This window comes from Macaca fascicularis, chromosome 19, assembly GCF_037993035.2.
Source record: "Macaca fascicularis isolate 582-1 chromosome 19, T2T-MFA8v1.1".
NCBI classification, from domain to species: Eukaryota; Metazoa; Chordata; class Mammalia; order Primates; family Cercopithecidae; genus Macaca; species Macaca fascicularis.
In genome coordinates, this window is record NC_088393.1 from 6,834,471 (window position 1) to 6,857,024 (window position 22,554).

Sequence of the window (22,554 nt, forward strand, 5' to 3'; positions counted from 1 at the left end):
GAATTATGTGTTTTTAAACCATAATCATTTCTTTTTGCTGTGCTCCTAACTTTTAGATTCCAGATCGAGGTGGTCACATGGCCACAGTGGACCTCAGCACACGTAATGAGCCTCCAGCCTGTTTTATGTGGCCAGTGCCATTCACTTGGTATTTCTGTCTTTTTTATGGCTTATTTCATTCCATGGTAGAAATCCAGGAGCAGAGAGAGCCTTAATGTGAAAATTCTCTCTCTGCAAAGTTTAAAGAATATATTCATTCAGGTGCTAGATTCCATTTTGAACCAAATCTTAAGAATTCTAACTCATCTAGGCTGGGCGTGGTGGCTCATGCCTGTAATCCCAGCACTTTGGGAGGCTGAGGCGGGTGGATCACCTGAGGTCAGGAGTTCGAGACCAGCCTGGCCAACATGGTGAAACCTTGTCTCTACTAAAAATACAAAAATTAGCCGGGCGTGGTAGTACATGCCCGTAATCCCAGCTACTCAGGAGGCTAAGACAGAAGAATCGCTTGAACCTGGGAGATTGTGCCACTGTACTCCAGCCTGGGCAACAGAGCGAGACTCCATCTCCAAAAAAATAATAAAGAAAGAAAGAAAGAAAGAAAGAATTCTAACTCATCTTTTGCCTTTTTTTTTTTTTTTTTAAAGACGGAGTCTCGCTCTGTCACCCAGGCTGGAGTGCAGTGGCGCGATCTCCACTCACTACAAGCTCCACCGCCTCCCGGGTTCATGCCATTCTCCTGCCTCAGCCTCCCTAGAAGCTGGGACTACAGGCGCCCACCACCACGCCCAGCTAATTTTTTTTTTTTTTTTTTTGTATTTTTAGTAGAGACAGGGTTTCACCGTGTTTGCCAGGATGGTCTCAATCTCCTGACCTCGTGATCTGCCCGCCTCGGCCTCCCAAAGTGCTGGGATTACAGGCATGAGCCACCACGCTTGGCCTTTCTTTTTTTTATCGGTTAGGCTGGAGAGCAGTGGTATGATTATAGCTCACACTGGGCTCAAGCAATCCTTCCACCATAGCCTCCTCAGTAGCTGGGACCACAGGACGTGCACCACTATGCCTGGCTAATTTTTTTATTTTTTATTTTTTAAAGACAAGGTCTCTATCACCCAGGCTGGAATGCAGTGTCACAATCATGGCTTACTGCAGCCTCAATCTCCCAGGCTCAGGAAATCCTCCCATCTCAGCCTTCTAAGGAGCTGGGACTACAGGTGCAGGCCACCACGCTTGGCTATTTTTTTTTTTTTTTTAGAGAAAGGTTCTGTTTATGTTGCCCAGGTTGGTCCCAAACTCCTGGCCTCAAGTAATCTGCCAGTCTCAGCCTCCCAAAGTGCTGGGATTACAGGTGTGAGCCACCGCACCCGGCCTGCCTTCTTAATAAGGCACTTCTGTGTAAAAGAGTCATTTCCAAGTACAAGAAAACCTCTACTGAAGGCTAAGAAGAGACCAAGTAAGATTTGGGGCAGTGGTTTCTTTTCCATTGGTGACATCATTTCCTTGATGGAATCTTTTTAAGAAAGATTGAAAAAGCCAAATACAGTCAAGGAAGTTGTGCCTATTTCAACAGCAGCAGCATTGGGGCTGAGAAGTCCATTCAGAAAAATACAGATTTCTCTCTCTGCAGATCCGAGCAGCCTTCAAACCCAAAGGGATCGCGTCCACGCTGTGGCCACCCTGTTGTTGCTGAGAGGCTGAGCGGCGGGCGGGCGCACATTACCTGTGGGGAGGCTGGCACAGGAGGGGCTGCCGCCGAGGGACGCAGAGCCACGGATGCTGGCGAATCCGCTCCACCCTCGGAATTCTGCATGCTCAGGTCTAAAGAAAGGCGGAGAGAGATTGGGTGGGCAAGGGTTGCAAGCACTGAAACCCCAAGAGGCAACTAACAAGTTCATGGGAGGGAAGGAGTAACCAGCTACATTCTTCGAAGTTGAAAGGCAGAGACCCTGGCGGTACCGCCTAAGTGAGGAGCTGTGGGAGCAGCCTGCACAACTGTCCCACACAAGGAGAGAGGGGCCAGAGAAAGTTTTCCAAATATAAACCCCAAAAAGAGCTCTGTCACCGCACAATGGCAGGAATTCCTCAACAGAAGGCCGGGACAACGGCTCTGTGCCCAAGTCTGAGCAGGTTGAACTATTTTGAAGGGCTCAATTGTTTACTCATTTCTCCAGCAAATCAAAAGCTCGGGGTGGGTGACTGCCATCCGGGGAGCTACTGCACCCCAAACGACAATGGGAGATACTCTAAGGCTGGGTGTCCCCACTGTGGCACCACTGACATTTGAGCTGGATACTTCTTTGCTATTGCAGGCCCATCCTGGGCACTGCAGGGTGCTGAGCAGCCTCCCTGGCCTCCACCCCTTCCATGCCAGGAGCACTCCCCCTCCAAGCTGTGGCAATCACAGATGTGTTCAGATATTGCCAAGTGACCCCTGGGGGACAGCGTGAGAACCACTGGCTAGCGAGAGAAAAGGTGATCGCAGAGGGAGCAAAGAAATGGTATGTTTTATCCTGGGCTGGATAAAAGCCCTCACGGATTTTGGCAGTAAGTAAAAACTGCCTTCTGTTCAAAGCCATCTTTGCCCACAAGAAAGTATAAACATGTATTTCTTTGCTGTCAGAGGCATACATCTTTCAAAGAGGTAGTTTAAAAATTCTATATAAAACGACTCATTTAATATCGTAGCAGATAATATAAATTTGTTCCATGAAAGTGCTAAAAGTCAAACAGTCTTCACTTTTAAATAAACAATCGGCTATGTCGAGCATTTGAGACATAGTTAAGTATACACACTTAGGTAGGGAGGTGGCTTTGTGATCAGGCACACCAGTCCCCCGTCCTGGCACCAGCTCTGAGCATGTCACCCACCCAATGTGGGGTCTCCACGGCTCCTGCCTGCTTGGGGCAGTGAGGACTGAACCTCAGGCATACATCGTGGTGCACATGACATAGAACACAATAGACATTTGCTAGAACTTTTCTGTTTCTCTATCACCTCCAGAGTTTTTATCTCTTAGAACGAGTGAAAAAAAAAATTTAAGCCTTTTAAAAACGAAAAGCCGGGCGCGGTGGCTCACGCCTGTAATCCCAGCACTTTGGGAGGCCGAGGCGGGCGGATCACGAGGTCAGGAGATCGAGACCATTCTGGTTAACCCGGTGAAACCCCGTCTCTACTAAAAATAAAAAAATTAGCTGGGCGAGGTGGCGGGCGCCTGTAGTCTCAGCTACTCGGGAGGCTGAGGCAGGAGAATGGCGTGAACCCGGGAGGCGGAGCTTGCAGTGAGCCGAGATCGCGCCACTGCACTCCAGCCTGGGCGACAGAGCGAGACTCCGTCTCAAAAAAAACCCAAAAGACAAAAACGAAAAGCCAAACTTATAATAGATTAAACTAATTTACCTAAGGAAAGCAGAAAGGGATGTGTGTGTTTGAATTCGAGTGTGCTGGATCAATCACATCTGTATTGTTGGGGACTATTCTCCGACCACCACCACCCCACCCCCAGTTCCCCTCCCGAATACCCTTGGTGCGACCCAGAGACCCATGGCTAGTGCCTCGGGATTTTTCTGTTCTGTGTGAGTCTGACTCACTTCTCACCACTAGATGGCCCCAGAGCCACACGGTGATTGGCTGGGGCGTTAACTAAACCTAACACAGCCTGCACCTCCTACCTTCCATTCTTTCAAAAGATTGTAAATTTCCCATAGTGTATTTCCTGAGTCCTCAACTCATTCTTTCTGTGTTTGACAGACCTGACCTTTGGAATTTTTCTGTTGGAAGCTGCTTGTATTCACAGTTTCCTTTAAATGTTTAAATCAGTCATTTGCCCACCATCCACCATGCTGTTCCCATCTGAAGCCAAGTGGGTAGTGTCAATGATACTAGAAGGAGATGATTTGACTAGACCTCTTTGTGAAAGGAGTCCACCAGTGATAAAGCGAGAATGCTGACTTGACTAAGACCAGGTCCTTGTTCCGCAGGTGGAAATAATTTTGCTCCAAACTCCACATCTTATTTAAGTAAGAAGAGGCCGTGAGAGTGTTAATGGTGAGACCGTAGTCTGTCCACCATGGCCAGAATGCACCTTCCAGAATGCAAGTTATTCCACATCACAGGCATTTATACATGAATGTGTTCCCCTAATTTATTTTTATTATTTATTATTATTATTATTTTTTTTTTGAGATGAAGTCTTGCTCTGTCGCCCAGCCTGGAGTGCAATGGCATGATCTTGGCTCACTGCAACCTCTGCCTCCCAGGTTCAAGTGATTCTCCCGCCTCAGCCCCCTGAATAGATGAGATTACAGGCACCCACCATCATGTCTGGCTAATTTTTGTATTTTTATAGAGACAGGGCTTCACCACGTTGGTCAGCCTGGTCTCAAACTCTTGACCTCAGGTGATCTGCCTGCCTCGGCCTCCCAAAGTGCTGGGATTACAGGCATGAGCCACTGCGCCCAGCCTGTTCCCCTAATTTAACACACTATTTACCACGTGCTGTCTTATAGGTCAGACCAATGAGTCTGTGGCTTTTTGCCTGCGGGCACGCCCCAATCCACAAATGCTTGGGTGCCAGAAAGCATCAGCCTCATTATCCTGAAGGGTCAAAGGACAGAGTCCTGAATGCTGGGGTGTGGAGATTCTGAAAGAGAGAGCCACAGAAGGGGTGAGCCCCCAAATCTTCCTACAAAATACACCTGAATCTTTGGCTAAGCAACTACACCACAAAGGTGTGGGGGAGATACCAGGGATCTTGGGGAAAAACCAGCAGTGCAAAGATAAAAAAATTAAGTGAAGACTTCAGCTGCTGCCTGTTGCAGGAGGGAGAGTTTGAATCTAGCCAAGTCACTTGCCTTCAGGGGAACTCAGCTGAATCTACAGATTCTATAACACATCATTAACAATGTCCAGGACCCAGCAAAAATCATGAGCTAGGAAAAGAAACAGGAAAGTGTACCTACACTCAAGAGAAAGAGTAACAAATAAAAGGAAAAAAGAAAAGCAGTTAATTATAACCAAACCCAAGATAATCCAGATGATATAGATAGCATACAAGGACTAAAGCAGCTACTAAAAATAACTTCAAGAACTTAAAGGAAGTTATATACATAATGAATGAACATATGGGAATCTCAACCAAGAAACAGAAAGTATAAAAGGTGAACCAGGCCAGGCGCGGTGGCTCATGCCTGTAATCCCAACACTTTGGGAGGCCGAGACGGGCGGATCACAAGGTCAGGAGATCGAGACCATCCTGGCTAACTCGGTGAAACCCCGTCTCTACTAAAAATACAAAAAATTAGCCGGGCGTGGTGGTGGGCACCTGTGGTACCAAGCTACTTGGGAGGCTGAGGCAGGAGAATGGCGTGAACCCAGGAGGCGGAGCTTGCAGTGAGCCAAGATCGCGTCACTGCACTACAGCCTGGGTGAGAGTGAGACTCCATCTAAGAAAAAAAAAAGTGAACCAAATAAAAATTGTGGAGCAATAACTGAAGTAAAAACTTAACTAGATGCACTCAACAGCTGGTCAGAGATAATGGAAAGAGTTAATGAACTTAAAGATAGAAAAAAAGCATTTACCCAATCTGAAGAATGAGGAGAAAATATATGAAGAAACATGGATAGAACACACTGTCTAATATATATGTAAACAGAGTCCCAGAAGACAAAAAGAATGTAAGAGAAAAAAATATTGAAAAATGGCCAAACATCTCTACATTGGGTGATGGATATCAACTTAGAGGTCCAAAAATCTCAATAAACCCTAAAAAGAATACAAAGAAAGCCAAGATAGGTATGTCATGGTTAAACTGTTAAAAGAAGTAAAGAGAAAATCTTGAAAGCAGTCAGAGAAAAACTACATATTATATTCAGAGAACAAGGGCATGGATGATGACTGACTTCTCACCAATAACAATGGCAGCCAGAAGGCAACGGAATGACATTTTTATTTATTTATTTTTATTTATTTATTTTTTTTGAGACGGAGTCTCGCTCTGTCGCCCAGGCTGGAGTGCAGTGGCCGGAATTCAGCTCACTGCAAGCTCCGCCTCCCGGGTTCACGCCATTCTCCTGCCTCAGCCTCCCGAGTAGCTGGGACTACAGGCGCCCGCCACCGCGCCCGGCTAGTTTTTTGTATTTTTTAGTAGAGACGGGGTTTCACCGTGTTAGCCAGGATGGTCTCGATCTCCTGACCTCGTGATCCGCCCGTCTCGGCCTCCCAAAGTGCTGGGATTACAGGCGTGAGCCACCGCGCCTGGCCGGAATGACATTTTTAATATGCTGGGCGGGAAACCCTATCAGCCCATAATTCTATCTCCAGCAAAACTATTTTTAAAAACTGAAGGTGGAATAAAGACATTTTTTGTGTAAACAAAACCTGATGAAGTTTTCTGTCTACACTATGAGAAATGCTAAAGGAGTTCTTCAGGATGAAAGGAATTAATATCAGATGGTATATGTGGATCTATTAGAAAGAGTTAAATATCACTTAAAATGATAAATATGCAAGTAATTATAAAAAAACTGTATTTTTCCTTTTCTTCTCTTAATTTATTTTAAATACATAAAACTATTTAACAAAAACTTTGTAACACTCCATTGTGGGGTTTATATCATATGTAGTTGTTCTCTATGACAATTATAACACAGAGGATAGGGACAAATTAAGTTATACATTCAAGATTCTTGTATTGGCCGGGCGCGGTGGCTCACGCCTGTAATCCCAGCACTTTGGGAGGCCGAGACGGGCAGATCATGAGGTCAGGAGATCGAGACCATCCTGGCTAACACGGTGAAACCCCGTCTCTACTAAAAAATACAAAAAACTAGCCGGGCGAGGTGGCGGGCGCCTATAGTCCCAGCTACTCGGGAGGCTGAGGCAGGAGAATGGCGTGAACCCGGGAGGCGGAGCTTGCAGTGAGCTGAGATCCGGCCACTGCACTCTAGCCTGGGTGACAGAGCGAGACTCCGTCTCAAAAAAAAAAGATTCTTGTATTTTACCTAAAGTAAACTGTAAATTGTGATAAATTATCAATGCACATTGTAACCTCTGAAGCAACCACTAACAAAAAGAAAATACAAAAAGATATAGCTAAAAAGCTAATAGAGAAATCAAATGAAATCCTACTTAACATATTTGATTATCCAAATAAAGGCAAGAAATAAAGAACAGAGAAACAAAAAACAGTTGACACAAGTAGAAAGCAAATGGCAGAACTGCTTTGCTAAATCCAGATATATCAATATTATATTAAATGTAAATAAACTAAATTCTTGAATGGAAAGGCAGAAATGATCAGCCTGGGTAACAATCAAGTTCCCATTATATGCTCCCTAAAAGAAACCCTCCTTAAAAATAAAGGCACACATAGGTTGAAAGTAATAGAATGAAAAGAGATCCACTGTGCAAACTCTGATCTTAAGAAAGCTGGAGTGGCTATAATAATCAGACAAAACAGACTCTGAGATGAGAAATATTACTAGCAATACTAGAGACATTGACAAGACAAAGAATATTACTGCAGATAAAATTTCATCATGATAAGATGATCAATTTATCAGGATGACATATTGATTACAGATGTGTATGTACCTAGTAATACAGCTCCAAAATACATAAAGTAAAAATTAACAAAACTAAAGGAGGAAATAAACAATTATAGTTGGAGATTTTAAACATCCTTTGATTACTGAATCAAAATTAGAAGAACTAAGCAAAAATATTACTAAGATACAGAATATCTGAATTATATTATCAGCCACATTGATGTAATTGACATTTAGAGAACACTACATTCAAAACCTGCACATTATTTTCAAATGCATATGGAATATTCACTATGATGGGTCATGTTCTGGGCCATAAAATAGGCCTCGATACATTTTAAAATACCATAACTAAACAGAGCATGTATGCACTTTGACCACAATGGAGTAAATTAGAGATCAGTAAGAAGGCTAGAAAAATGCCAAATATTTAGAAAACTTAACAGCGTGAACCCAGGAGGCAGAGCTTAAGGTAAGCTGAGATCACGCCACTGCACTCCAACCTGGGTGACAGAGTGAGACTCCGTCTCAAAAAAAAAAAAAAAAAAAAAAAAAAGAAAAAACAATAAAGAACAAACTTAATGAAATATGAAATTAGAAACTCCACAAACAATGGAGAAAATGAACAAAAGCAGTATTTCTTCAAAACTGAAATTTTTTCAAAAAAAGAAAGGAGTTATCAAGCCATGAAAAGACATGGAAGAAACTTAAACACATACTAGGAAGTGAAAGAAGCGAGTCTGAAAATGCTACATACTGTATGATTCTAATTAAACAACATTTTGGAAAAGGCAAAACTATGGAGACAATGAAAAGATCAGTGGTTGCCAGGGATCAGAGAGAGGGATGAGTAGGCAGAGCACAGAGGATTTTTAGGACAGTGGAACTATTCTGTATAGCACTATAATGGTGGACACATGTCATTATATATTTGTCCAAACCATAGAATGTACAACACCAAGAGTGAACTCTCGAGTAAACTATGGACTTTGGGTGAGAATGCTGTGTTAATGCAGATTTCATCAGTTGTAAAATATGTACAACTTTGGTGGGCGATGGTGATAAAGAGGGAGGCTGTGCATGTGTGGAGGTATGGGGTATATGGGAAATCTCTTTATTTTCCTGTCAATTTTGCTGTGAACCTAAAACTGTTCTTTAAAAAAGCAAGTCTTGGCTGGGTGCAGTGGCTCAAGCCTGTAATCCCAGCACTTTGGGAGGCCGAGGCGGGCGGATCACAAGGTCAGGAGATCGAGACCATCCTGGCTAACACGGTGAAACGCCATCTCTACTAAAAAAATACAAAAAAAATAGCCAGGCGAGGTGGCGGGCGCCTGTAGTCCCAGCTACTCGGGAGGCTGAGGCAGGAGAATGGTGTAAACCCGAGAGGTGGAGCTTGCGGTGAGCTGAGATCCAGCCACTGCACTCCAGCCTGGGCAACAGAGTGAGACTCCGTCTCAAAAAAAAAAAAAAAAAAGTCTTGGCCAGGCACGGTGGCTCATGCCTGTAATCCCAGCACTTTGGGAGACCGAGGCGGGCGGATCACAAGGTCAGGAGATCGAGACCATCCTGGCTAACACGGTGAAACGCCATCTCTACTAAAAAAATACAAAAAAATTAGCCAGGCGAGGTGGCGGGCGCCTGTAGTCCCAGCTACTCGGGAGGCTGAGGCAGGAGAATGGTGTAAACCCGAGAGGTGGAGCTTGCAGTGAGCTGAGATCCAGCCACTGCACTCCAGCCTGGGCGACAGAGTGAGACTCCGTCTCAAAAAAAAAAAAAAAAAGTCTTGGCCAGGCACGGTGGCTCATGCCTGTAATCCCAGCACTTTGGGAGGCCGAGGTGGGTGGATCACCTGAGGTCAGGAGTTCGAGACCAGCCTGGCCAACATGGCAAAACCTCGTCTATACTAAAAATACAAAAATGAGCCATGAGTGGTGGTGGGCACCTGTAATTCCAGCTACTCAGGAGGCTGAGGTAGGAGAATTGCTTGAACCCAGGAGGCAGAGGTTGCAGTGGGCTGAGATTGCACTACTGCACTCCAGCCTGGGTGACAGAGCAAGACTCCATCTCAAAAAAAAAAAAAAAAAAAAAGCAAGTATTTACAAAAGTTAATTAACAACTTTCTCCAGGAAAGACTAATAAGAAAGGAAAGAAAACCCAAATTGCTAATATCAGGAATGAAATGAAATATATCACTAGAGATTCTACAGAAATCAAAATGATAATAGGGAACTATTACAAACAACTTTAGCCCATAAATTCAATAACATATAAAATGAACACTTTTTTTAAAACACACAACATAACAAAACTGACACAAATGAAATAAAAAATGTGAATGTAATACATATAACAAAAAAATTGAATATGTTATTGGAAACTTCCCTACAAAGAAAACTTCAGGCACATATAGTTTCACTGGTGAATGCTATCAAATACTGAAAAAGGAATTATTACACAAATGCCATCAGAAAATAAAAAAAAAGAATACTTCATGACTCATGAAGTCAGTAAACCCTGACACCAAAACTTGACAAATATATTACAAGAAAAGTGTTTAGACTAATACCTCTTATGCACATATATGCAAAAATAATTTAAAATATTAATAAATCAAATTCAGCAATATATAAATAACATAACCCACACAGATTATCAACTGATTTTTTCTTTTCTAATGGAGCCTCAGCTCTTTTCTTCCTCAACTGGATTTTGACAAAGGTGCCAAGGCAATTCAACAGAGAAAGAAAAGTCTTTTAAACAAATGGTGATGGATCAACAGGATATCCATATTGGGGAAAATAAATGGATCTTGACCCCTACCTCACATCATACATAAAAATGATTTCAAGTTAGAACATAAACTTGGCCAGGTGCGGTGGCTCACGCCTATAATCCCAGCACTTTGGGAGGCCGAGGTGGGCAGATCACGAGGTCAGGAGATCGAGACCATCCTGGTTAACACTGTGAAACCCCATCTCTACTAAAAATACAAAAAAATTAGCCTGGCGTGGTGGCGGGTGCCTGTAGTCCCAGCTACTCGGGAGGCTGAGGCAGGAGAATGGCGTGAACCTGGGAGGCGGAACTTGCAGTGAGCCGAGATCGCGCCACTGCACTCCAGCCTGGGCGACAGAGCGAGACTCCATCTCAAAAAAAAAAAAAAAAAAAAAAAAAAAAACACCATAAACTTACACATAAAAGCTAAAACTATAAGACTTCTCAGAGAGAATATAGGAGGTTAGACAAAGGTTTCTTAGAATGCACAAAGTAAATAAGCATAAAAGAAAAACTTGAGAAATTAGATTTCACCAAAATTTGAAACCTCTGCTCATTAAAATATTTTACTAAGAATATGAATAGGTAAGCCACAGTCTGGGAGAAACATTTGCAAAACATGTATCTAATAAAGGGCTTTTATCCTAATCTATCTATCTATCTATCTATCTATCTATCTATATAAACTCCTACAATTCAGTATAAGAAGACAAATAACTTTAAAAAAAAAATGGTACTTCACGAAGCAAGATATTCAGATGCCGAAAAGTACATGAATAGTGTTCAGCCTCGTTAGTCACGAGGGAAATGCAAATTCAAACTATATCAAGATATCGCTAAATACTCACTAGAATGGCTAAAGCTGACAAGTCTGACAACATCCAATGTTGTAGGTACATGGAGCAACTAAAATTCTCACACATCCCCATGTGTAGATACGAATGATACAACCACATTGGAAAGAGGTTTGGCAGTTTTCTAGAAAGTTAAACCTGCCCTTTAGCCCAGAATTCCTCTTGTAGTTATTTTTATCCAAGAGACATGAAAACATATATCTTCAAAAAATAATAATAACTTGTATAAGCATGTTCATAGCAGCTTTTTGTTTGTTGGTTTTTTTGTATTTGAGACAGGGTCTCACTCAGGATTAAAGTACAGTGGCACAATCACAGATCACCGCATCCTCAACCTCCCAGGCTGAAGCAATTCTCCCACCTCAGTCTCCTAAGTAGCTGGGACTACAGGCGTGCAGCACCATACCCAGCTAATTTTTGTATTTTGGGTAGAGACAGGGTTTCACCATGTTGCCCAGGCTGGTCTCAAACTCCTGGGCTCAAATGATCCGCCTGCCTCGGCCTTATTCATAGCAGTTTGATTCAGTCACTAAGAAGTAAAAATAACCCAAATCTTCCTCATCAGGAGAGTGGATGAGAAATTGTAGACTATGATGATTTAAAGATTCATACTGAAAACCCTAAAACAACCACTAAAAATGGAAAAGAAGGGCATAGCTAAAAAGCTAATAGAGGAATACTACTGGAATACTCATGAATAGAAAGGAATTAATTACTAAAATTCACAAGGCATGAGTGAATCTCAAAATCATTACACTGAGTGAAAGAAGCTGAGTCCAAAAGAGTAGATGAGTAGAGTGGATTAAAACTAAAGTTAAAAAAAAATCATAACAGCGGGCAGGGGGCAGTGGCGGGTGAGAGTGACTGGAAAGGGACAGGAGGGGACATTCCAGTGAGATGGACACATTCTGTATGATAATACAGTGTGGGGTTACATGGAGTTGCGATTTGTTAAAATTAGCCAGCTAAGGTTTGTGCACTTACTATATGTGAATTTTAACGACGACAACAAAGCCTGTAAAAATATAAGGGTGGCGAGGAGGATGGAGAGTGGGTAGGGGTATCCAGGCGCTATAAGAATGGCAGGACACTGATACCCTGTAGAGGGTGGTGGCTTCATTAAGTTTTATTGCACTGTGTATTTACTTTGTGGATGTTTGAAATGTCTGTGATAAAGAGTTAAACAAACACACACAAGACACCAGCGATGAGCTGTCCGCCCAGCAGAAGGAGCGGCTCGTGGTCCTGGCTGTGCTTCCAGGTGACAGCAGTAACTCACATGGTCCTCCCAGAAGGGGTGATGCTGGATCCTGAGTAACTCCTCCACCTGGCAGAGGAGGGGGCAGCGGAGAGGGGGAGAGGGCAGGGCCCCGAGGGTGTGGGTACTATTCAATGTAAAGTCCACAGGGCACAGGGAAGCACACTGTGGAGTACCTTTGCAGTACCCAGCTTGGGAACCCCTCAATCCAGCACAGGACAGATGTGAGTGAGTGGAGGCCATGCTTCTTCTCTGAACCTGAATCTGCCGTGGGAACTTGGACTCATTGGTGACTGCCCCACCGTCCTTGCTTTCTCACGTTCCTTTGTCCTCTCTTCTGTTTTTCTTCCTGTGGCGAGGACCTGGGCAGTCTTTCTTTGACTGCCTTCCCCTGTGTCCTCTTAGACCGGGTTACAGGAGCCTTGGAACAGCCAATATAAAGGGGAGGGGCCGAGACATGACCTGTCATCCAGCCTGGCCCTGCTTGGCCGATGGGTTTGGCTGGCCTAAAGCTCCCTCGTGGCTCAGAAACATGCCCGGAGTGCTGTTTATAAGCTAAGCACGTTTCATTTACCATCTGGTCCAAGATCAGGACGGGCATGAAATAAAGGGGAAAAGCACAGAACCAGCCGCGCAATTTCCCCTCCTTGGCCGGCACCAGCCTTTGGAATCCACAAAACGCGCATCTGACCTTGAACGAACATTCAAGTGAACCAGATGCGCACTTGACCTTTTGGAGCCTCTGCTGAGTCAAATGCGCCAGTGGGAACATCTCCCGTGGCTTCCTGACTTCATGTGAGGGGCACAGGAGAGACGCAGCTAGAAGCAGCCCTGGACTGCAGCCGTGATGAATGAGTCTGCCTGGGCACAAAGGGAAGAGGCTTCTGTTTACAGAAAAATACTCCCATCACCTAGTAACCAGCAATGTCAGGAAAGGAAATGCAGAAAGCGCTGAGAGCAATTTCTGGGCCGGTTCCTGGCTGAGCCGCTGACTCACTGCGACCTTAAGCAATCTCTCTTCTATTCCTGTTCCTCCGTATGCCAAATGGAGCTGTCACCTGCCTCACATAGTTCAGATCAGTATTTAGACAATGTTTTGTCATCTTCGGTGATAATTGGGGCAGAGTTAGCTGAGTGGTTTTAGTTACCTTCGTTCTGATTGGCTAATGAGCCTTGGCGTTTGGGAGGCACAAGGCCTCCGCCAGCCATCAGCTCCTCCTCTCCTGGTACTCGCTGGCGTCCAGATGGTACCAGAGTTCATCTGCCCGAAGAAAGCAATTAATTTCCTCCCTCCGAACAAGAAGGAACAAGTCCAGAGCGCTCTCAGGAATACCGGTCGCTTCAAAGCCCAGATTCTGTCCTGGTGCTTGTCTTAACACTTGCAGTGTCATTACGCTGCCCAGAAAAATCTCGTCTATTTCCTTCTCCTGGAGGGCCAGGTCTACGCAGCAAGTGATGTGTGTTTTAAGATTCTGTCCCCACCATTCAGGTTTGTGTGGCCCGGCCCCACGCACAGGGAAGACACAGCCGTCTCCTTGCTGAAAAGTGGATTCTTGAACCTCCTTGATGGTGGAACCACGTCCTTTCTTGCACCAGGATCACTCCCTGTGGACCCAGTTAGTTCTCAGCGCCAAGAGTTATTACTCTGCCCTGATTATCACCAAAGATGACAGTGGGTGTCCCCACTTGGCACTGCGAACATTGGGGATGGATCCATCTCTGGGCTGGGGCTGTCCCGAGCACTGCAGGGCGCTGAGCAGCATCCCTGGTCTCCACCCACTCCATGCCAAGAGCACCCCCAGTTGTGACAACCACAGATGTCCCCAGACATTCCCCAGTGTCCCCTGGGGAGGCAGAAGGACCTCTGTTCAAAATGGATGTGTGATATCTGAGAAGGCATCTGGACAAACAGCCCCTGACTAAAACGGGCCTACAGACAGGTTGAGAACGGGAAGATGAAAAAGGAGAGTAGGCAGGACACAAAATCATGACAATTCAGCCAGGCCAGGAGTCTGAAATAAAAGAACAGGACCCTCTGAAGGCTACCCACGCGTTCCAGAGCAGCAGACTTCAAAGCACACTGAGGGCAACTATCGTTCCCTCTACGCCTAAGCCATTCCTCACTTTCGGTTTTTTTTTTTTTTTCTCTTGTAGCAATGAGCTTTCAAGGACTGGAGCTGGCTCCGAGCTTCTCGGAAATCAAGTATCTTCAGAATTCAAATTCCTTTTTCTTTTCGTAAGAATTGGGCTTCTGTTCCTGTTTTCTTCTCAGGAGCCAAACTCACCCTCCTTTCTCTAGAAAAGGATCAGAACCAAGCCCTTGACAACTGGCCTGAGAAAGGGCTGTTTGCAGAGTGGAATGGGGATGGGGAAGTGTGGACACCCAGTCGGTCCCTAAGTCACAGGTTCTAATCTTCAGAGGGTTGGAGCAGGCTGCACTGACAGGGCCTCCCCTAAGCCAGGGACCCCCGTCATAACAGAGGAAACACCCATTCCTTCCCTTTTAGAAACCTGACTTTTTTTTTTTCAGGCACAGTCTTCTCTGTCACCCAGGCTAGAGTGCGGTGATGTGATCACAGTTCCCTACAGCCTCGACCTCCCTGGCTCAAGTGACCCTCCCACCTTAGCCAACCAAGTAGCTGGAACTATAGGTGAGCACCAGCAAGCCCGGCTAACTTTTAATTTTTGGTAGAGACAGGGGTCTCGCTATGTTGCCCAGAATGACCTCGAACTCCTGGACTGAAGCAATCCTCCCACCTCGGCCTCCCAAAGTGCTGGGATTATAGGTGTGAGCCATTATGCCTGGCCTTGATTTGATTATTAATATAAAAATTGTCCAAACTAAGGTATGGTGTACCTCGTCTCTGATGTGGTCTGCTTTTAACTGCCATCAATAATATACCAAATTCAGGGTGAATTTTGAATTTAAAAAACCACCAAGGCTTCACTGACATTTTCACCCAGCAAATACTCTTTTGGCAGTCAATCTGATTCCACTGCTTTTAGCAATAACTTCAATACCACAAAACTTGGGTTTCTAGGAAATGGAAATTCTCCTTAGGTTATGGGGTGCCCTGAAGTCCAACACACTGGAGTGAAAGGTAACTGGATTCCAAGCTAGAGGCCAAGCATCAGCCGATGCTGTCCCCCCGGAGAGGATGTGAGAGTGTCACACACATACACATGCATGTATACACTCCCCACGTATGCATATATACAAATATACATGGACATACACGTATACACACATACACACAAAAATACATGTACATACATGTATACATAAAAATATACACACAGACACACATACATGCACACACATACGCCACCTGATGCAGGATAATATGAGGAAAATGGCCAAAAACACTCAGAAGACATATGTCATTTTCTTATTCCAGACATTTTTCTATTAAACTGAATGTTGACTCCTCCCACTAGATAAAAACAACAACAATTCTTGTAGTAAAAAGTCGGGGGCGACCTATGTTCACACATCCACACACATGCCTATGAGAGAAAGCCTCAAAGTACATTTTTTCTCTATACTTTATTCCTTGCAAGATTCCATTCTGAAATTGCAGCCCTTTTCTGACAGCGCCTCTGCACCTTCTGGCTCTCAGCCATGCCCCTGCCATGCTGTCTCTTCCACCTTCTTCTATCCCGCAGCCCCTTCCCTGTGCTGACCTCCCCTCACTGTCTCACATCCAGACTGTCTACATCCAGTTCCTTGCATCTTCAACTCCCATTTTCCCAGTAGCTATGATGACTTTTGTGCTCCAACAGCAGAGGTGAGGAGCTGAGACAGACCCCAGCAGAAGCCTAAAATATGTACTCTCTGGTCCTTTACAGAAAAAGGCTGCTGGTCCCCTTCCTGAAGGTTCTAGAGCCTTCCATCTCCCTCCAAGGACCCACCGATCAAGCCTGTGATCTGGCTTCTGCACAGGCTCCATTATTTCAGCTTATAGACAAGCTCACATCACACCCCTTTGAGGAGAACATCCACTGCCACTGAAACCCTGCTCTTTATCCTTTATCTTCTCTCGAGATATGGATTCTTTCTTCTTTGTAAGTCCATACTCTTGGGAGGGAGTCTCCGTCGGCTTCTCTCCGCGGTTCTCATGTCTGCCCACTGTTCTCGAGATCCTCACCGGGCAGGTTTCAGGCCTCCTCTGAACTTGGCCTCTGCAGTATTTCGTGTTGCTCCTCAAAGCTCCATCCTCCCTCCTTTCTGGGCACTGTTGTCATCTGGTTTCATTTTTCCCCCTAATGGTACCTTCTCAGTCCCCTGCACTGGTCCCTCCTTGTCTACCACCCTCGGCCTCCACCCTTGTGCCCCTCCCCTGTCACACTCAATGTGGACGACCTCATGGCACCAGGACTCCCGGCACCACCCAAATCACCTGGCTCCGGCTCCCTTCTCCAGCTGCCTCCCAGACCTCTCTGCCTGGGCGCCCCTCAGGTGCCTCAACAAGTCCAAGGGAAACTCCCTTTGCCCAAATTTCTCCTCTTGCGTTTCCTAAGCCAGGGGGCTGTTCAAGGCACTGGGCATCTCCCTGGGCCCCGGGGCACGTGTCGCTGGTGACTCAGCCTGCTGTCTCCACCTGATACCATCTCTGCCTCCCCCTTCCTTCCGCTCCTGCTGCTACTATTTTAGTGAGCCCCTGCCTCCCCATCTCCTACCTGGAACCACCGCATCCGCCTCCTAATTGGTCTCCCTGCTTCCAGCCTCGGCCCGAGCCAATTTTCTTTCACATTGGGGTGATTCAAAAGATAACAATGTCTTCTCATTCCCTGGCTGAAAAAACCCTCCCATGAGTTTTCACTGCATAGAAAGCATGTGCTAAACCAAGGGATTAACTACCAAGGTGGGGGTTCCAGACATTTCGATGTCGAAAGGGTCTGCTGTCTGTAGGATCCCTTCTTCAGAGGGCTGGAGCCCGCCCTTCACACTCACAAGTTTGGCTGATCAAGACCCTGTCACCTGAAGACCGTCCACAGGCAGCAGAGAGCCCTGCCCCACAGAGCGCATCCAAAGAAGGGGAACACTTGGTTCCCTTCCTACTCCCAGCCCCGCCTTTGGATCTTACTGGGGAGTCGGCTCCAGCCGGGGTAAAAAGACTTTGCAACCTCCATTATTTATATAAATAAGAACAAATGCCAAGGGGAGTGCCGAGTGGCTGGGAAGGAGGTACGGCCACCCACAGCAGAGGGAGGAGGCCAGGCTTCAGGTTCAAATCCCAGGCCTGTCACTCACTTACTTACTGACTGTGGCCGTGGCCTTGGTTTCTTAATCTGAGAAAGGGGCTGGGAGGGGGAAGGGAATGATGTAGTTGATGTGCCCACCCTGAGTGTAGATCCCAGCAGGTGCCTGATCAGTGAAATATGACCTAGGCAGGGGCGGGAGGATCCACTGAACCCAGGAGTTCGAGACCAGCCTGGGCAACATAGCGAGGCCCCGTCTCTACAAACGAACAAACAAAAAACTGGGGGCCGGGGAAGGTGGCTTCTGTCTGTAATTTCAGCACTTTGGGAGGTTGAGGCCAGAGGATTGCTTGAGGTCAGGAATTTGAGGCTGCAGTAAGCTGACTGCACTACTGCACTCCAGCCTGGGAGACACACGAAGACCCTGTCTCTACAAAGAATAAACAACAAAACAAAACAACCCAAAACAACCAAAAAACCAAAGTAGCCAAACGAAAGACGGACACAACCCCAAGGACAACAGCAGTGGCAGCAGCCGGTGGCCAGACCGAGTCCCAGACTGTGGGCAAAACTGGTACACGTGGGGGCCGACTGACTCTGAGGAAGCTGTGGCCACATCACCTCTGCTCTAGACACAACACACATGCTGAGGCTCAGAAAGGGCGAGCCATGAGCTGAAGGTCACCAAGCAGGAAGAGGCAGGCTGGACGGGGGCTTCGGCTTGGGTTTGGCTAAGTCACTCCTTTAGGAGGAGGAAGCACATGTTTTTATGACTCTGGAGCCTCCGGAGCCACCGCTTTCCGACCCATGTGAAGCTTCCGCTTCTTTTCCGTATATAAATCGCTTCCCCAACCCCATGCCAAAGAGAACTCCAAATAACAACACAAGCTTAGCTTTTGCTTTAGAAGTTTCTAGAATTTAGCTGATGCTATTGGAGCGATCATGAACTGATACGGTCCCTGTGGGGAGTGACTGGATGAGTTCGAGCCAGACTTGGACACTTCTCCAGTCCTCTGTGGTTCCAGTTGAGAAGTAAGTGGCTCTTTCTTCATTCTCAGTAACTGGGAGGAACTTGTAAACAAGCGTGACTTAGAATGACCATTCCCTCTGTCTATCCCCAGAAGCAGTTCCCTGTGCGTTTACAGCAGTGGGTTTTTCCGAATGTAAAGATCTGGGGGTCACTCCCTGGCCAGTCGCGCATATTCAATATCTGCTCGTCCTTTCCCTCCCCTTCCAGAGACCAAGGTCACCTGTCTGTACCATTCTGGTGCCTGGCCCCTGCTGGGGTCACCCACATCCCCTCCCGTGAGCTGTTGCGTCTCCTGCCGCTCCTGTCCTGCCGCTCTCGCTCTTGCTCCCAGGCCACCTTCTCCCTCATGCATCCAGCTACTTGGTTTGAAACTCTCTCCCCGGCGCCTGCTTCATGGGGAAAGCCGGGCTTCCTCTGATTCCGGATGGAGTGTTTAAATGAGATGGCCACACAACCCCGAGGGACCCTCTGATTCAAATGGAATTAGAGCTCACGCCTGCCAGACCCCCAGGCCTGAGCACCGGCCCCTGCACTGAGCAGCTGCTTCTGCCTGCATGTCTAAGGTCTGCAGAATTGAAGGAGGCAGCGTGGCACACAGTGGTCCAGACTCACAGTGACAAGGTGGTGGCAATGCATGGAGTGCCACCGGAGGCTGGCACTGGTGTCCCCTGCATACAACGCAGGGAGGGTGAGAATGGGGCCGATGCACCTGCCAGGGTGGGGATGGACAAGACCCCTCCAGCAGGGCCAGGCAGGCTGGGCAGCGCTCTGTCCCTCAAAGTCCACCTGCCCATGACAGCTAAGATCAAAGTGACTGCTGCATTAAAGAGGGAGGGAGACAGAGAGACAGCAGCCAGCAGCTCCAAAGGGGACCCCACGCAAGTGACGAGCAGTGGGGAAACCCTCTCTCCAGTCAGCTTGTCATCTCACACAGGTTTTCCTGACCTCAGCAATGCGGGCACGAGGGGCAGGAGCATGCTCTGGGCTGGGGCTGTCCTGGGCACCGCAGGGTGCTGAGCAGCATCCCTGGTCTCCACCCACTCCATGCCAGGAAACCACCCCTGACCCCTGTCGTGACAACCACAAATGTCTCCAGACATCGCCCAGTGTGCCCGGGGGCAGGACCACCCCCGTGGAGAGCCACACGTCTAAGGCCGCACCTTTACTCCACACAGCGTTTCCAGATTCACCAAACCACTCTCTGTGCTGGCCCCTCAGATTCCTTCCTGTCATGCAGCTGTTCACATCTGGCTTCTTGGCTAGTCAGCCCTTCTTGAGAAAACAAAGTCTGGGTCTGTGTCATCTCAGCAGCCCCCTCGCAGCTCCCTCACCCCAACTCCAGCCCCTACGTAGCACATTGCCTGCAAAGATGCTCAAGGCGTATTTTGCAATGAAAAAGAGAATGAGCAGCCTGCCTGCTCTGGGCTGCCCACCTGTTCTAGCCACCTTCACCATGTCGGCCTCCAGCTCCCGTCTTCAGCTGAGCACAGGGGCCTGTCCCAGGGTTCTTGGGAGCGGCTTCCTAAGGCATCATGCTTTTGTGTTCTGCTCCTTCTCTTACCAGCCTTTCTTTCCCTCTCATGTTTCTCTCCCTTTCTGACCATGAGCAGGGCTGCAGTGCAGCTGCTGATGGTCAAGATGAAGATGGGGAATGTGCCAGTGAAAATCTGGCACGCGGAGGCCTCACCTCACTCCCCCTCTCCTGTCCCACCTTCAAAATCTTTCAGAGCGACCCACGCTGCCAGAGGGTAGAGAGTGGACCCGGAAATGACAAGTGACAGTTCCTCAGCAGTAGCATCTCCTGCATTCCCAGCCTGGTGACCTGACACGGCAGCAGGCCCACTGGGCACCTGTGCCCACCTGGGGACAGGGTTTCGTCCTGCCTGTGTGGCCCTTCCTGTCCCTGACAGCCATCTCGAGAGACTGCCAGTGAGCACAGGGCAACAGGCAGTGCATGTTCTTTCCACGTCTCCATGACTGATTCGGGCCAGGAGGAGGCTGGTTTTCCAGATCCCACCAACATCACATACGAGACCTTTCCAATCTACACCCTACCTCCCCTCCGGTCGTGACTTGATTCTGGAAATTAAGTAGCGGAGAAACAGCCTAGTTCAAATACAAGAATTTCCACCTAAAACCACAGCATGGAGAGGCCCCTTTAAAAACCACCTAACCCAGCTCTTTCATCAAACACATGAAGAAACTTACCTAAAGATGTTAAGTGGTTTGCCCAAATTGCAAAGCCTGATATATGGGAAAATACTTCCATGGGAAATAAGAAAATGATCAATTAAAAAAAATTTTTAATGAGGCTCTAATTCCTGAAAAATGACTTACTTAAACCGAGGACTGGGCAGAAAATAATATTGTAGAAGGCAGAACAGCATTTCTTTGGGAAGATTTATCTTTTGAAGTATATAGTGGTCTTCTACAACTATCCTACAACAGGTTGCAGGACAAAGCATGTATTTTAATCTTTGGGGGAGTCTTTGTGTAAGTCAGACCTTATTCATTTTGATTCCAACAACACTCACAGCCATTGGATCCTAATTATTGCATCTAATAAGGCTGATGGCTAATCAGCTTGCCTTTTTAAGGAAAAAAACACAAGCTTACTTTTATTTGTTATATAACACAAATGACATTCCATTATAAGTTTCTGCTGCAAAAGAAAGTTGGGAAATTTGTTTAGATACTTTAAATAGTCCTAAGACATTAGCTGAAATGCTGGTAACAAACGTGCAATGAACATTTTCTTGGGGGCATTCAGCAACAAAGTGAATCGCCCTTAAAAAAATATCCATACACGGGCGGATCACGAGGTCAGGAGATCGAGACCATCCTGGCTAACACGGTGAAACCCCGTCTCTACTAAAAAATACAAAAAAAAACTAGCCGGGCGAGGTGGCGGGCGCCTGTAGTCCCAGCTACTCGGGAGGCTGAGGCAGGAGAATGGCGTAAACCCGGGAGGTGGGGCTTGCGGTGAGCTGAGATCCGGCCACTGTACTCCAGCCTGGGCGACACAGCGAGACTCCGTCTCAAAAAAAAAAAAAAAAAAAAAAATCCATACAACCAAAGCGAGTCTCACCACAGGAACCACAGCAGCTGTTTTAGTGACAGGCTGGAGTGTCTGTTACAGGTGACACTTTTGCGGCTGTTGCTGCCTTAGTCAGATTGCACTCGAGATGAATAAGGAAGAATAAAGTCTTCACCAAAAACCTGTCCTGGCTAACAGTTCTTAATTTATAGCCCTGGCAGTGGGGGCGGGGGCTGGGGCAGTGCTGGGAGGAGGGAAAGAAATATGTCACCTGCTCTGAATGAAGTTCAGGGGTGGTGTTTACCTAAGCAACAAACCCTTGTAAACAACCGCTATCTCTGGCTCGCCAGTGAGGAGGTGGGGGAGTGAGGCTGTTTTGATCAAAATCCAACCTGGGGCTGCAAAGGGCCCATCAACAGGGCACTTTGTTAGTGGGAACATGAGACCTCCCTTAATAAACGTAACACACATCCCACTGAGGGCCACGGGAGGACCCAACTTCTCAGCAGGAACATTGAGCACACGAAACCAGAAGGTGCTGGGTCCAATTTCCACCCCCAGCCAACCCTATCTGTGAATGTCTCTACATGTGAGCCAGCCAGGGCTCAACTCTTTGCTCTTCTGAAATTCTCAGGCAGCAGAAATGAAGGCATCGTGCTGAAAAGCGCTCCAGAAATTGCGGATTTATCAGTGATGTACGGTAGTAGGTTGGACAAGTAATGATTTTCTGAACACCAGGAATTAGATCAAAAAAGAAATTGCACTTAAGACTAAAATAAGTCTCCAGTTGAGAGCAGTCTAGGACATATTCGAATGGCCAGAAGTTTGTTTCAATGGGGCCTCTGCGTTTATGCA

At 46.7% G+C, this 22,554-nt stretch overlaps 1 protein-coding gene and 1 long non-coding RNA gene across 43 annotated transcripts in view; one reads left to right on the forward strand and one right to left on the reverse strand.

The window, feature by feature from the left end:
• Nucleotides 1-22,554, reverse strand: part of RFX2 (regulatory factor X2) — a 205,251-nt gene that overhangs the window by 59,004 nt on the left and 123,693 nt on the right. For 32 of the 42 annotated variants that reach the window (XR_012428276.1, XM_074025508.1, XM_074025507.1 and 29 more), the window contains one exon: nt 1,721-1,818. The exons of the other annotated variants lie outside the window; for them this stretch is intronic. Coding sequence is in view for 25 of the 32 variants with exons in the window: in XM_074025504.1 (XP_073881605.1) it covers nt 1,721-1,818 (98 nt within the window). In the remaining 7 variants the exon portion in view is untranslated. The remainder of the gene's footprint in view (nt 1-1,720; nt 1,819-22,554) is intronic. 42 annotated transcript variants of the gene reach the window in all.
• Nucleotides 18,494-20,945, forward strand: LOC141409191 (uncharacterized). The gene is made up of 2 exons (XR_012428280.1): nt 18,494-18,664; nt 20,390-20,945. It is a non-coding gene; the product is annotated as an uncharacterized lncRNA (long non-coding RNA).